We start from the raw sequence: 15667 nt of genomic DNA, 5'->3' as shown, positions 1-15667 counted from the left end.
GTGAAATAATTTTTATAACTACCGTCCATTTTCTTAAGACTTGCCCTTTGGTATTTCTCTGACTGCCGATAAAATGTCTCTCTTACCTTGCTGAAGATGGCGTCATAGTAGAACAAGCTGTTGGAATGGGAAAGAGGATCTTCCTCACCTGGCATTCTGACCCCAACATGACCTGTGACTACGTCATTAAATGGTGCAACTCATCTCGTTCTGAGCCCTGCCTCATGGACTGGATAAAGGTTCCTTCAAACAGCACCGAGGCTGTAATAGAATCTGGTAAGAAGAACTCATGGCTCTCCCAGGCCTTCGGGGGGGAGGGGAGGTTTAAAAGCCACACAGATGTGACTGGATACTGTCGGCAGGCATGACCTCATTTATCCTAATTCAGTGTGGCTTGTGGCGTGTCTCTGGGAAAGACTAACCCTTGGAGGTGGGTTTTCCTTGTCCAGGGATTTACTCAGAGATGTCATCAAAGAGGAGTGTATATCTGCATCTGTTTTTGTGTTTTGAGGTAGGGCCTCAAATTCGGAGATTCACCCGCTGCTGAAATTTAAAGTGTGCTCCACCACACCCAGCTCCGAAAGTGCTCTTGATAGCATTGTTTGTAATCTGAAAATTATAGCTAAGTAGCAGATAAGGGAATAAATGGCCGTGTATTGATAAAATAGACTTTAGTAGGAAGAACAGTTAGGTCAAGTATGAAGCAGCACAGAAAACACCACCAAAGAAAGGAGACGACATAGTCAGTGCCCTTTTTTGCCTTATATTGTCCAGGACCCGGGTCACTGCGGCCTTGCTGCCACAATCAACCCTTCATGATAGGTACAGCCTGAGAAGTGTGGCACCCACGGAGGCTTGGACCCCACAGACTAACCCCGCTCTCCTTTGGAAGCAGAGGCCTCCCTCCTTGGTACTGCCGTGCCTTCTGCTGAACCAGTGTGTGCCTACACCTTTGGGGTTCTCTTGGGCCAGTTTTGGGTCTGTAGGTCATGATCCTTCTTGAATCACCAGCTCCTGGTCCTTCCTCATCTGTTGGGGAAGCAAGCTGGAGAGTGAGAGGTCCCTAGTTGCTTCTCTCCCTAAGACAGGTTCTTCTTGTTTATTGTTTGGAAACTCTGTCAAAGGGTGGGAATTCCCTCATTGATTAACCACATGTGAGTTCAGATATTTTCCCTTCTGCTTGGGCACTTCTGCAGTTGACTGAAGTCATGATTGTCTTTCGAGGTGCTTCCTTTCTCCTCTGGCCGCCCTCCGTTCTTCCATCCTCCTCGTCCCGGCACCTGTTCCCGATTCCTCTCATGTGGGGCTGACTTGACTGAGCCTCACACTGAGCCTCTGCTCTCTCCTCTCCCTCCTGGGATTTCAGAATAAGTGGGATGCCCTGGGACGGGGCATCATGGTCAGTGTTTCTGGGAGAGCAAGGTGTGATTGAGGTCCCTCGGGATGGGGAGAAGCCACTGTAATAAGTGCTGCTGTGTGTGAGCAGGGTCTCTGCAGTGGCTGAGGACACAAAGGCACAGAGTACTCGGACAAGTGTAGTGGTACCCGAATTCAAATGCAGGACTACTCAACGCTTCAGAAGGCTGGGGCTCTCGGCTTTTATTCCCTACTGAGCTTCTGGGCCAGGCCCTTCCCTGGTTCTTCTCTTAATGCAGCTTCCTCTCCTTCAGCTCTCCACTCTCTGTCATGATATCTGTGCCACCCTCCAGTCCCTTTTAAGTGACATATCGATAGCATGTAATTTTAACATAAAACAAGGCATGGGTTTACAGGCAGTATAAAACCATAGCCTGAAGTATACCTTTGCTGCAATGAAGAAGGGCCCCCAATAGAATGCACTTGGGCTGAGTTGACTTTCCATCAGTATTTGCTTAGTACTTGGAAGCACAGAGCAAACACTTGAGAAAAAATCGTGATGGGAGAAAAGTTAAAAAGAGACAAAAACCAGTTTTAGAGCATGTTATTTTGAGGTTGACCATCTCGCTGTGACCTGTGGAATTCAGGTGTTCTTTGGGCATGAGGTTTAAGGAGCCATTGCGTTAACCACACTGGAATGGTTGCTCCACACAGGAGCTGATAGCTCCTGCACTGTTAGAACGTTATTAAAGCATTATCCTCTTCCAAGATGAGCTGCTTCATGGTTTTTCACCATCCTCTTCAAAGGTCGCTTAGAGGGCTTGTTCTGATCTTCGTGTTCTTGATTGGTACTTCACTTAAGATCCCATACATCTCCCATGAGAGTCATGGTTGGCGCCTGCCCGTGTTTCTTCCCCATGCTTGCCAGCTTCTCCATGTTGGGCATGTGGCTCTGTGAATGTCTGCGTTTCTCACGTCTTGCATGCTCTGTTGGGTTGTGTAACTGATGAGACATTAAAAGGTGCTTCATGGGTTGAAGAAAGAGACTAAACTAGCAGGGGTGGGGTGGGGTGCACACAAGGGAAGGCGGGGCAAGAGACCCAGGTGTAAGTATGAACGTGTGAAGATGCCGTGATGGCTTACTCTGTGTGCTAACCTAACAATTAATAATAATAAAAAGCCAAAGATACTTCCTTGCGAGTCCTGCTCAGTGAGTGTTAGGAGGAGAAACAAACTTCCAAGGCCTGCCTGGTTCCTTTGTCCCTGAGGTTCTGAGCTGGAGTGGAGTTTTCAGTGCTCTGGGACTAGGGGAGAGATGTTGTTTCTTGCACAGAGGAAAGCAGAATCATTCATTAGTACTTTGTGACCACGAAGTTGCGTAGTGAACAGACTGGGTGGCATCTGGGAGGCAAGAACAAGATGTCAACCTCAGTCATAGTTTTTTCTCTTCTAAGAAATGTCATCTCACGATCTCGAAGATTTTTATTACTATAGAAGTGAAGGTGTTCAAGTTTTGCTTAATGCTCCTAAATGTTTGCCAGTTTTATTTAAAAAGTACCAATATGTTTTCACAGTAAACCTGTTTGCAATTAGATTGGGAAATTTTATCATGTTGTCCATTTTTATGCTTCTAGAATAAATATTCTTGCTTACCTACATAAACTTATGAGTGTTCACTGATTTTGTTCATCCTACAGATCAATTTCAGCCAGGAGTGAGATATAATTTTTACCTCTATGGGTGCACTCATCAGGGATATCAATTGTTGCGTTCTATAATTGGATACATAGAAGAATTAGGTAAGTTAAATCAATGAGTTATTTTTTTTTAAAGTTTGGATAACATGAGAAATTATGAATAGGAAAATAGCAAGAGTTAGTCTCCAAAATATATTGATTTAGTTGTTTAGATCAAGGAAGATAAAATAATGTCTGTCACAAATTTAAATTTAAATTTTTTAATCACTTATTCTCCAATAAAAATATACTTGTTTATTTCACAGTTTCAGTATTGGCATTGAGAAAGCTAAATCAAGGCTGTCAAAAATACTTGCTTTGTGTTTATAGACACTTAAACTTGGGAATGTATCCAGGACTAAATAAAAAGGGGGGCTAAGCATGAAGTCTGTTCGAGTGGTCACTTAAAGATGTGGCACAGGTTATCCCTGGATGTGTGTCAAGGCTATGATTCCTTCCTGAGCTCCGCTGGTCATCAGTGTGGAAGTGTTGGCCCATTGCCTGCGGGGTTCATGACGGAGTAGAGAATACAGTTTAGTGCCACGGTTCGCCGTCTCTGAAGTCAGCCCCCTCAAAAGCTGCTGGTGCCCCACCCTTCAGCAAGTGGTTTCTTGTTTTGACAGCTCCAATTGTGGCACCGAATTTTACTGTGGAAGATACTTCTGCAGATTCGATCTTAGTAAAATGGGAAGACATCCCTGTGGAAGAGCTCCGCGGCTTTTTAAGAGGGTATTTATTTTACTTTCAGAAAGGAGAGCGAGATACACCTAAGACAAGGAGTTTCGAGACGGGTGAGTTAATGCGGCATCGGTTACAGTGCTAAAATACACATGAAGAGAAAAGTCTAATGCATAGCTAAATAACCGTTCCCAAGGCTGTCTGGGAAGGTGTACAATAAATGGCATGTAAATTCTTCAAAAGTCAGAATCACTTACTGTGAATCCTTTCCTTGTGAGTCCCACAGAAGGGTGTCCACTTCTTGCTAGTGTGGCATATTCTATACCATAGGATATTATTCATTTTTTAAAATGTGGTTTTGTATTTAATAACAAAAGAGGCAGAAAAGAAAAACCATGAATACAAAGAAGGGGTTCCGAGCCCTAGTTATAATCAGGAATCAAAATGGTGGCAGACTTGCCTGTCAATGGGTACTGGAAGATACTCCAGAAATGTCTTCAAAACGCTGGGTGACTGCTATTCTTAGCCTAAAATTCTGCAGCCAGCCTCTCTGTCAGACAGTAGCAGGGTAGGACCAAGGTTCTCTAGGCATACAAGGCTGCGAGTGTTTCCTTCCCCTGTACTGCCTTTCTCTGGAATCTGCTAGAAGGAAGACTGCTTCACTGACTGGAAGAGAAGGAGGAACTTGCAGAAAGGAGCTGGGAAGTGGGGTAGGGTCAGTGGAGAGGGCAGCATATGCCACAGGGGCTAGAAGAGCAGCCCCCATCAGGAGGAAGTGGGAGCCTGAGGGTTGGTTACTTCCATACATGGAAAATGTACTGAGGATTCGCTGAAGCGTATGGGAAGAACTGAGAAATTAGCACATAGAAATTTTAAAACAATTAAGCAAAAGAAGGGCAGAAAGCAATTACAATAGGAAAGAAAAATGCAAATATACCAAGTAGCTTTTTAAAAAAAAATCAATGACCAATCTTCTGTGATTGTAGCAATGTGAGCATTGAATTCCCTCACCCAATATGGTGATGCTTTTCTGTGAATGTGGTAGGGGACAGGCAAGGATAGTGAGTCTAAAGGAGCTAAACCTCCTCCATCCTTTCTGAACAAACATAGGCTAAGAGCTGGTTACCTAAGCTTGCTGTTGTGAAATCCAGGTGAACTCTTACAGAAAGGCTCCCTGATTTCTAGGTGGCCGTGGAGGCAAGGGGCCAGAAGGACCTGGTTCGTTTCATCAGTCACTGTTTATTACTGCTTGGCTGTTTCAGCTCTCGCCTTACATTATTTTGGTCGCGACTTTCATGAATGAAACAGTTAACCAATCTTCACCCTTCCCTTTGAAGTGATCCCAAAGCATCCTCATAGCATCCTATTGTTGAGAATTCCCACCATGTGCGTCCTTTCCTAAGGACTGAGGTCATGTCTACTGCCCTTCACCTTTGCCCTGCCCAGTCTCTGCCACTGCTTCCTAAGGGCCTGTGTTGAGTGCCTTTGAGTTTCAGGGCTTTCTCTGAAGTGACTTTCACGGGTTGCCCGCCCTATGCCAGGCATTGTTCTAAAGAAGACGCCTGGAAACTTGACTGTCGCTGGGAGCCAAGCCATGCTGTTCCCTTGCAGAGTCAGAGAAGCCTGAGTTTAAAGAGTTTAGATGGTGTGGCTGGCAGGAATAGAACGGAAGGTGGCCCCAGATCCTTGTCTGGGTGTGGCCAGAAGTCAGACTTGTTTTCCAAAGGGTGCCTGGTTGCATGTCCGAGTGTTTAAAGTGACCTTAGAATGAGTGAGACTATTCTTCGCTTTAGGTCATTCTGACATCAAGCTGAAGAATATCACTGACATATCCCAGAAGACGCTGAGGATTGCTGATCTTCAGGGGAAAACCAGCTACCACCTGGTCCTGCGAGCCTACACGCATGGAGGGCTGGGTCCAGAGAAGAGCATGTTTGTGGTGACCAAGGAAAACTGTAAGTTCCACAATGCCCTAGAAATGCCTTCCCCATTGAAGTGATACTGTCTCTAACGTCTGGGGGCTGCCCAGGCATCTTTGTTCCGAGCCCTAAGGCAGTGGTTCTCAGCCTTCCTGGTGCTGTGACCCCCCCAACCATAAAATTATTTTCATTACTACCTCATAACTATAACTTTGCTACTGTTGTAAATCATAATGTAAATATGTTTTGGAGATTGAAGTTTGCCAGAGGGGTCACGACCCTCAGGTTGAGAACCATTGCTTTAAGGCTTCGTATTTTTATGTCAGAATGGGGAGAGTGTTAAAAGTCACGAGAGGACTTTTTGTTTTGTTTTCCTGTCAGTTTGAACAAACTATTTCCCAATGAATATATAAGAAATTAATTAATCTAGGGAAGCACCCAAAATCTAGAAGTGTAAATGCATAGTGGATTTTTTTTCTAAGTTCAGTTTAAATATTTTCCCCAGCTAGTTTGATTTTAATATGTCTAGGGAAGTGTGTAAGGAACATTCATTAAAGGTTAGTAAAACACCACACTTTGTACGTCTGAAATGGCACTCAACAAGTAGCCCTTACTGTCATGGGAGAGCTTCTGGTTCAACTTGAGTGTTCCCCTCAGCCAGGATGGAGTTCACATCCAGGTCTGAAGTACAGCGCCATGACACTGTGGTGTACTAAAGCTGTGTTTCGGTGGGAGGTGGTTTTGCCCCCTCGAAGACACCTTGGCAGTGCCTGGGGGTGTTTTTGACGGTAACTGGAGTGCTGCTGGCATCTCCTGGGTAGAGACCAGGATGTGGCTAAGCCTCCCACCGCGACCAGGACAGCCCTTCCCTCCCCTCCTCACACCAGAAACATCTGGCCCTGTGTTACCAATGACAGGGTTGAGCAATTCTGCTGTTTCTCAGTGTCCCTGGATTGGTTAGATTTTTTTTTTTCTGTCTCTTCAAATAACACTTAATCCTAATTTAAGTTTATTCTTCCAGAGGTGATTTTCAATATTTATAACTGCTTCCTTTCAGCTGTGGGATTAATTATCGCCATCCTCATCCCAGTGGCCGTGGCTGTCATTGTTGGCGTGGTGACAAGCATCCTGTGCTATCGGAAGCGAGAATGGTAATGGAACGTCTGCATTCACCCATTTGTTTGCCAGATTCATTATCCATCATGTTGCGCAGATTGGTCAAATATGCTCTTTTTAGTCAGACTTCAATATCAAGTAAGAATATGACATTTGATTGAAAATATCTAAGAACTCGTAGAGTAAAAAGGCACATTCCTCCCCCACCCGCCGTCTTTACTAATAATTTATAGTAATGGCAGATTGGCTTTAAAGATATTTTCACACAGAAATTGGCAGTGGCTATCTGCAGGATTCGATGGACCCTAATGATTAAGATGGCACAGGTCCTGATGACCCTTTAGAATTGTTCTTTTGTTCCCTTACGTATCACGTGTGAATGCCCCTTCCATGAGAAAGCCAGCCTGGGCTTCAAAAGTTTCACAGTGCAGTGAGAGAAGGCCAGGCAAGCAAGGAACTGGTCCGCATAGTCTCTGGTCTTCAGGAACTCCAAATGATGGCGTTCTTTGTAGTTCTAAGTGTGAGAATATAGGATGTTGAGCAAACCTCGTTTTCCCTGATGTCGAATTTTTATCTGAAGTTTTTAGCCTTTTTATTTTTCTTTAGCTCAGCAGGCAGTGTCCCAGTCTCTCATGCCCGTCACCTTTAATACTTTCTGTTATCTTTTTAATCTGGTATAGGTGACTCATGGCTGTAATCCCAGGGCTAAGAGTGCTGAGGCAGGGGGAGTACCTCAAGTTCCAGGCCAGCCTGGGCTCCCTAAGGCTCTACCTCCAAAAACAAGCAAACAAACGAATAAAAACAAAACAAAAACTGAAAATAGAATTAATGCTTTAAAAATGCAAGTGCTCACTGCGCTTCCCCACCTTAGCTGAGCGCTTCCCTGCCAGTTTAGGCCCTGTGCTGAGGAGAGGCCTGCTTAGCCGACAGGTCCCTTGCTTCATCCAGTTTACGGTGAAAACTTGGCAGTGAGACATGATCACAGCCATCGCTGTAAATTATTTACTTTTACTTCCTTGACCCAATAAGGTCTTGTAGCTTGAACATGGTCCGTCTTGTGGCCCACAGCGTGCACACCGGAGCCCTGTGTCGGATCACTAGCGAGTGGCCCATGGTCGAGAGCCTCCATCTGTGTCTCGGGTGCCCTTTGGCGTGGTCACCAAAACAGTCTCCAGCCAAGCCAAATGACTTCTTCATTCTGTTACATGGTTGCCGCATGATAGTTACTAAACCTGATTCGTTCTTTCTTTGAAGGATTAAGGAGACGTTCTACCCTGATATTCCCAACCCAGAGAACTGTAAAGCCTTACAGTTTCAGAAGAGCCTCTGCGAGGTAACCCTTCGTTCCATGTGTTTGCATTTGGGGACCCGAGGGCTCCTTCTTTCTGTCTTTTGTGAGGAGCTTGTGATGTCAGCCTGAGAAAGAAGTATGAGGAAGGTAGCATGCTTCAGCATCTGTTGAGTGTCCAGAGTTCGTCATCTTCAGTGTTTATACCACACTTTTTTTTTAACCACTATGAAAAGTAAGGAAAATATTGACCTGGGGGGGGCGGGGAGAAGTAGTTTTACTCTGGATGTGAACTCCAGAACTGCTGAGGCTAGTGTTTATAAACAGATGTGAAGGGGGAAAAAGTAAAATACAAGTCTTTCTGTCAGAGGAGCCCCGCTGAAGCGTGTAGTACTGTCTTAACCACTGTTCCTAACTTACTTCCAGGGAAGCAGTGCTCTCAAAACATTGGAAATGAACCCCTGTACTCCAAATAACGTCGAAGTTCTGGAATCTCGATCAATCGTTCCTAAAATAGAAGATACAGAAATAATCTCCCCCGTGGCCGAGCGTCCTGCTGAGAGCTCTGAGCCGGACCCCGAGAACCACGTGGTTGTATCTTACTGCCCACCCATCATCGAGGAGGAAATAGCGAACCCCACAGCAGACGAAGCAGGAGGGACTTCCCAGGTCGTGTACATCGATGTTCAGTCCATGTACCAGCCTCAGGCCAAGCCAGAGGAAGAGCAGGACAGTGACCCCACGGTGGTGGCCGGCTATAAGCCGCAGATGCGCCTCCCCATTAACTCTGCTGTGGAGGACACAGCTGCGGAAGACGAAGCCGATAAGGCTGCAGGCTACAGACCTCAGGCCAGTGTGAATACTTGGAATTTGGTCTCTCCGGATTCCCCAAGGTCCACAGACAGCAACAGTGAAATTGTCTCTTTTGGAAGTCCATGCTCCATCAATTCCAGGCAGTTTTTGATTCCTCCTAAAGATGATGACTCCCCTAAATCTAACGGAGGCGGGTGGTCCTTCACAAACTTTTTCCAGAACAAACCAAACGACTAACCCGGCACCCTTTGCCCATGCAGTCTGCCATCTCAACATCCCAGCAGTAGCTGGGGCATTCATTCCTGGAGGGACTCAGCGAAGGTGGAGAACCAGAGACCTTCCCTCCGGGCAAGTGACACTAGAAGCGAGAATGCGCTTTTAATGTACCCTAAAAGCCCAAGTCCAGTGACTCGGAAACCTCAGCCACAGAAACTCAAGATTTGAAGCTGTTTTTGATTGAGCCAAAGAATCCTCCAGAAGGATTTCAACGACTAACTCTGCCTAGTTCGTATATGCAAAACAAATCTCAACAACTGTCTGTTGTTACTGGTTTTCTCGTCTTTGTATGTTATGGAGTTCCAAGTGGATTTACAGGCCAGGAAGAAAAATGGACAAGTCAAAATAACGCTACTTCGCCTGACATTTACTGCGGTCTAGAGGAAAACCAAACACAGATTTTAAAACTTTTACGATGCCTCTATCCTCAGCATTTACAAAAGCGAGTCTAGTTTTTCATGCAGCAACCGCTATCTGGTGTGTTCTGCTTGGGAGAGTGTACCGATGTCTGTGCCTGTCGGGTATGCCAGGTGACGGGGCGTGCTGATTTCTCTGCCTACTGTATAACGGTTACCAAACAGTTGTCTCAGGGGTACAAACTTGGAAAAACAAGTGTGACGCTGACCAGCCAGAATCAGAATCACACTGTCCTGCTTTAGCAGGGTGTGAAAACCTTTTTCCTGTCACGTGGCTGGCACGCTGGCTTCCGTTGGGCAGCCCATTGTCCTCATGTTGGAAATTTCTAGAACTAGCTCCAGATTTTCTCTGCATTTTTGTTTTGTGTTATGGTGTCTGCTTTGTAAGAACAAAGTCAGCGTTATTCACCAGTACATAGTTGTGATGAGTTACTATGTAAGATGACTACTAAGAGCTAACTACTGGTGCATGCTGACCCCAAGCTCTGATACGGCTCCGCTCCCCTGAGAAGGTTTGCCGTCCACCTGACCAGTAGCGAATGATGATCTTTGGGGTCTCTCGGTAGCTTTCTCCTGCTCACGAGCCCCAGCCCCTCCTCCTTCAGGCAATTAGTGGTCCAGCCTCTTAGACCCAATCTTCACATCCGTAAGCCTAAACCTAAAGGGAGATCCTTTCTCCCCAGAGCAGCTAGTAAATGGTGACTTTAATAGAAGTCGTAACGCTTACGGAATTGCTGGGTCGTGGCTGTGGTTGCCCTGTGAGCTGTGAAGAGCCGGGTCTGAGCACAGCACCCTCCATCTATCCTGGTTTCTCATCAGCAATGTGTACAGTGAATGAGGGTCTCAGAAAAGCAGAGTAAAAACCTAAGTGTATGCTGTGTGTTTGTGTTTGCTCTGCCCTTTATTGTCAAGTGTGTAAGTATGTGAGTTTGAAACACCTGAGTAGGCGTTTGTTCTGTATCATCTGAAGTCCCCCAAACTGTGCAGATAGTGTATTGGTTTTTTTAGTTCTTAATCTCTTTTTACTTTTACTCCTTCCTTCCTTTCTTCCTTCCTTCCTTCCTTCCTTCCTTCCTTCCTTCCTTTTTTGAGACAGAGTCTCATTATGTAGCTCCAGCTGTCCAAGAACTCACTGTGTAGACCAGGCTGGCCCCAAACTCACAGAGATCCACCTGCCTCTGCTTCCTGAGCGCTGGGATTAAAGGTGTGCGCCACCATGCCTGGTCTCATATTTTCTCTTTTAAAAAGTCATGTGGAAAAAAATGCAGAATGACAAGGGATAAAATCAGATAATGAGTGCATGATCCTGTTTTTAACCCCAGGTTGCAGCTACATTTTGGAGCTTCGTGATATGATGGTTTGTGGAGTGAAATCAATTAGTTATGCATTTATATAATAAATAAAAGGTAGATAATAACTCTTAGAAATTTTCAGTAATAAAAAATATTCCAAGCTAGAGTCATCGCCAAACAGTTTAATTTGTTCCTTGTGCCTTCCCTCTCTGGGTCCTTTCTTTTTTTTTTTTTTTTTTTTATTTTTCGAGACAGGGTTTCTCCGTAGCTTTTGGTTCTGTCCTGGAACTAGCTCTTGTAGACCAGGCTGGCCTCGAACTCACAGAGATCCGCCTGCCTCTGCCTCCCGAGTGCTGGGATTAAAGGCGTGCGCCACCACCGCCCGGCTCTGGGTCCTTTCTTGATGCTCCACCCAGCCGCTCTGAGCCCTGGCTGCCACCTCCCCTGCCACGCTGCCTCCTCCCGTGCCACATCTTGTTAATGCTCTGCTCTGCTCCCCTTCAGCCTATGCCTCATTCCCCACTGAAGCTCATCAGTTTCATCTTCCGTCTAATGGGGGTGAGTGTCAGGGAAGGTAGTAGCTCATCCTTCTGAACTACATCAACCTGAGAACACAAGGAAATGGACTTATCATCAAAACAGGCCTCTTTCCCGTGAGGGACATTTAGAACACTGCTCATCCTACCCTGCCTTTGAATTCCAGTCTCCAGGACCGCTAGGCCACTGAGAAGCGGGGGGTACCCGCAGATCATTTTAGGAAAACATGGCTGGGGACTGAGGCTGAGGCAGATGTCCCTTGTCTTTTCCCATTGGATTGAAGATAGCCACATCTCCAGGCGGTGTTGTTATCTCTGCAGTTCCTGCTGAGTTGTGCACACAGAAGAAGCCTGGCAGGGAGAGGACAGGGGAGAAAGGGACATGCAGGGCATGTTTCTGTAAGCCTGTTTCACTCCGATTCCCCAGTGAGCAGTGGATGGGGGGGGGGGGAATCATAATACTTGGGAGTGGCCATTTTCAATCTTTAATTTAGTCTTAAATACTTAACTCGGCTTTTGGCGTGAGAGCTGTGAGCTGTGTGCCACGTTAATTAGCACTTCTGTAGCTTCCGAATTCTCCCAGTTATTGAACTAGCAGTGGATTTGAGATGGTTGTACTGCGTATCTAGAAAGTTGAGTGTGTGCCTATGCTGTGTGATAGAGGTGCTTTTGTTCCCGCTGCTGGCAACAGAAGCAGCCATTCATTGGGAAGCTGGAGGGAGGAAGTGTCAGGCTCGTTTTCCATATTAGCATTGCTCTCATGGTTCACGGAACCTGAAGGCTTGCATTCAGAACACGGAGCACTGTCGTACTCAGCAATAGCAGAAAGTCACATTCTCAGACCTTGCGAGCTGAAGTCTTGTTAGAAATTTCCCCTGTCCCAGTAATTTATCAAATATCACAGTCCTTTCTGTGTTAATTAATGAATGTAATTTAGTGAAAGGCTAGAGAATTTCTCCTCTCAATGGGAATTCGAAATCAATGTTGTGGTATTTTTTTTTTCAATTATAAAGTACCCCTTAATATGTCAATATGCAGAAAGTATTATCTCCAAGTTTCTTACTGGTTAGGCATTTAATCTGGTGAAACTTCTTTGTTTGCACTAAGGCAACTTTTGCTGTTTCCTGTTTCAAAGTATGTTAGAATTAGCGAAATGCTTTCTCAAAGGATTCTGGAAGTGTGATCCTTGGCTTCCCAAGTGAAGAAGCATGGGGAAAGGGTCCTTAGCTGCTAATGCCAGGCACACAGCGGCAGCCCAGTGGCTGTGTGCATGGAGTCCCTCCCGAGTGTTACAAACTCAGCAGAACTGTCTGGAAGGATGCTAAAGATTAAGATGTAGCTCACATATAGCTGAGCGCTTTGAGTACACAGTAGAAGCAGCCCCACAGTTGGAGGAAAAGCAGCAGGTATTTCTTTAGACACTGTCAGCATACTTGGAACCATGTGGAGTTTGCTTTTATCCAACGAGTTTTCCATCTGGAGACGCGTTTGTACCAACCTAGCATATGTTACGGCGAGCCATGTGTGAGAGCTTAATTGATTAACAGAAGAACTCGTTCTCTTTGTGAGATATCTCCAGACATTTCCTTTGAACTGATATTTCTGCTGAGACAGCTTCATGCTGCCATACCTATCTTCCTCTTGTACCCAAAGGCCGGGGGCTGGGGAGAAGTGTGGCCAAACTTACAGGACACTAATCTTTTAGATATAACCCTAGAATTGCCTTCAAATTCATTTAGCCTGAATCATGATTCTGCCCCAGTGCTATTTATACTGCTAAAGCCTCTCAGTTAAACTAGAGTCGCTACATTTTTTTTTTTACTCCTTTTCAATTGCTGCTTTTATCTTGGTAAATTGCATGATCATGTTCATGCTGATTATAATACAGATGAATTATTTCTAAATGCAGGCATAAAGGATGGAGAATGGCATTCAGCTGAGCAATATCAAGTTTTCTTTCATCTTGTTAGAGTTTCTGGGGTTGTTATTTGGTCTAGTTAGCCACATGTTTCTAATTATGATATTAGATTATGACTGGATCCCCTCGATTTTAACTAGAGTAGTGCCTGTTCTCCTTGCATCATGAATGATAATTTTTGTCCAAGGTGTAAATAGAATTTGCCAAAGTTAAATTTTAACTGTGGTATGCTTTTATTATAAATAAACCATAACTGATTGCACATTAACTAGATATAAACCCATAATAATTTATATTACTTTCTGGTAGCTGGAACTGAATCCCTTAAAAATGAAAAAAATGCTGAGAAAAATTGATGAGGCAATGAATGTTTATTACATCCATATGTGTCTTCAAGATCACCCTTGTGCTAGTCAATTAGAACTTTAGAAGAAATCAAACTATTGCAGACTCTTTGCTGTACTTATGCCTAAGATAGTGGGTGTGTCTAATTGGGTGACTACTTAAAGTGATTCTGTTTCCTTATATGCACTTTTACTGTTAATTATTCCATTTCAAATGGGCAGTTTCAACTTCTGAACCTGCTTCCAGATATTCCAGTAGCATATCCTCAAATATCGAAATATTTTTAGGTGATCATCCAGTCTTCCTTAAGTCAGGGACAACGTGGTACTTTGGCAGGTGCTCACAGAACAAAATAACAGCTTTCAGATGAGTCTTCCCGTCGGCTCGCAGGCTGTCACCTGTCCATTCCTGGTAGGCCAATTATTAGCCACTGTTCCTTCTGTTTAATTTTCCTTCCAATGTGTTATGTAAGAAAGTATGGAATACCGCGGTGAAGCATTGAAGAGAAAACCCTGTTCAGCTCCTTATGGTGGGGGAGGGATGGTGGGGTACCCTGAGACGGAGCAACTGCTGAACTACATCCTGTTCAGAGTCATTCCAAAAAGATTGTTCTGGATAGAAGCAGATATGCAGAGTCTGAGATGGTTCCAACGTACAGACATCTTCAAAGGTAAAGTAAGTCATCTACAAGTCCTCAGTGTTCTTAGTAAGAGGTTTTTTTCAATTTTTTTAAACCAGACCTTTCATTAGTTAATCATAAGCCATTATCCCTGTAACACTAAAGAAATTGCCATTTTTTCCTTTCAGAGTTGCATTACAGTGCGTTACTGTTTACAAAATACACATACTGTGAACAGATAGAAGTTTTTGTCTAAGGTTTGTAGAGTGAATGTTTTTTTTTTTCAAGATGGTGTTATGTTGAATAGTTTTAGGTTTTTGTAAATAGTAGCTGTTTACTAACTTTCGTTTGGTCAGGTGTGTCTGTGTAGCTGGAAGAAGACAGACTTTACAGTTTCCTCAGTTTCCCCTTTCCGTTTCCTGTCGAGCCACCACTACAGACGTTTTTGTGTTCACACAAGTGATCAGTTATGACGTGCAATACTTAAAGTCATGTTTCATCCTCTAAGGAATCTTTTAAAAATGCGTATATGGGAAGCAAACCAGATTGATGTGTGTCTCCGTGACTCACAGAATTCTGACTTGCATATGGAATAAAACAGCACTCACAGAGATTGCTAACCAAAGTATTTCCAGCCTTGTGAAATTTTGGATATGATGTTGCTGTTAGAATGAGAAATTTGAACATTTTATATCCTAATTTCAGAATTTAGCTTCCACGTGTTTTGGGAAACATGATTATCACAAGAACATAGAATATGTAAATAACCTATTACTAAGACACTATAAATACAATACTAGTATTGCTTGGCTGTTAATTCTATGAAGATGTTACCTATGTCTGTTTTTAAAAGATGCATGTATTTAACAGTTTTATCATAGTATTGTCATGGAAAGAAATAAATATATTTTCTTACATCTTACCCTGGTAAATGTGGACGTTATTGATTTGGTGTGTTTTCTCTCGTGCTCAAACATCTAGGAAAAGTGGTTTTCACTTTGTTTTTTGTTTTGTTTTGATCTCATAAAAATCACAGCGGTGCTAAAATAGTCACATAAACTCTAGCTGTGATTTTGGTATTTGATGATGACATCATCATTCTGATGATTGCACTTTCTGATTGCTCTGTTAAATTAGGCTTATATTTTTAGAGAAAAAAAAACAGATTTAATAAATGAGAACCTTAAATTTTAATAAATAAAATTAATGTTTAGAAAATGGGAGCCCAGCGTTAGCAAAGGAGGAGGAGAGAGAGAAAAGTGCTGATCCTTAAAGCAAGGATTTTAATTTATCTCCCAAGATAGCCAAATATTTCAGGAGTTTCTGGGAAGGCATTAAAATTTCAGCTTACTGAATCTT

At 43.9% G+C, this 15667-nt stretch overlaps 1 protein-coding gene across 2 annotated transcripts in view; it reads left to right on the top strand.

Moving 5' to 3' along the window:
- Positions 1 to 10012, top strand: part of Lifr (LIF receptor subunit alpha) — a 101125-nt gene extending 91113 nt beyond the window's left edge. For both annotated transcript variants that reach the window (XM_041631034.1, XM_041631033.1), the window contains exons 14-20: positions 97 to 276; positions 3054 to 3155; positions 3716 to 3883; positions 5564 to 5725; positions 6747 to 6840; positions 8060 to 8138; positions 8520 to 10012. In XM_041631034.1, coding sequence (XP_041486968.1) covers positions 97 to 276; positions 3054 to 3155; positions 3716 to 3883; positions 5564 to 5725; positions 6747 to 6840; positions 8060 to 8138; positions 8520 to 9143 — 1409 coding nt within the window. In that variant the 3' untranslated portion in view covers positions 9144 to 10012. The remainder of the gene's footprint in view (positions 1 to 96; positions 277 to 3053; positions 3156 to 3715; positions 3884 to 5563; positions 5726 to 6746; positions 6841 to 8059; positions 8139 to 8519) is intronic.
- Positions 10013 to 15667: the final 5655 nt, after the last annotated feature.

Source organism: Microtus oregoni, unplaced genomic scaffold, assembly GCF_018167655.1.
Source record: "Microtus oregoni isolate MIOR12 unplaced genomic scaffold, Mior012 000036F_ref0000092, whole genome shotgun sequence".
NCBI lineage: Eukaryota > Metazoa > Chordata > Mammalia > Rodentia > Cricetidae > Microtus > Microtus oregoni.
The sequence above is the reverse complement of the archived record's forward strand: the minus strand, read 5'-3'. Positions and strand labels throughout refer to the sequence as shown.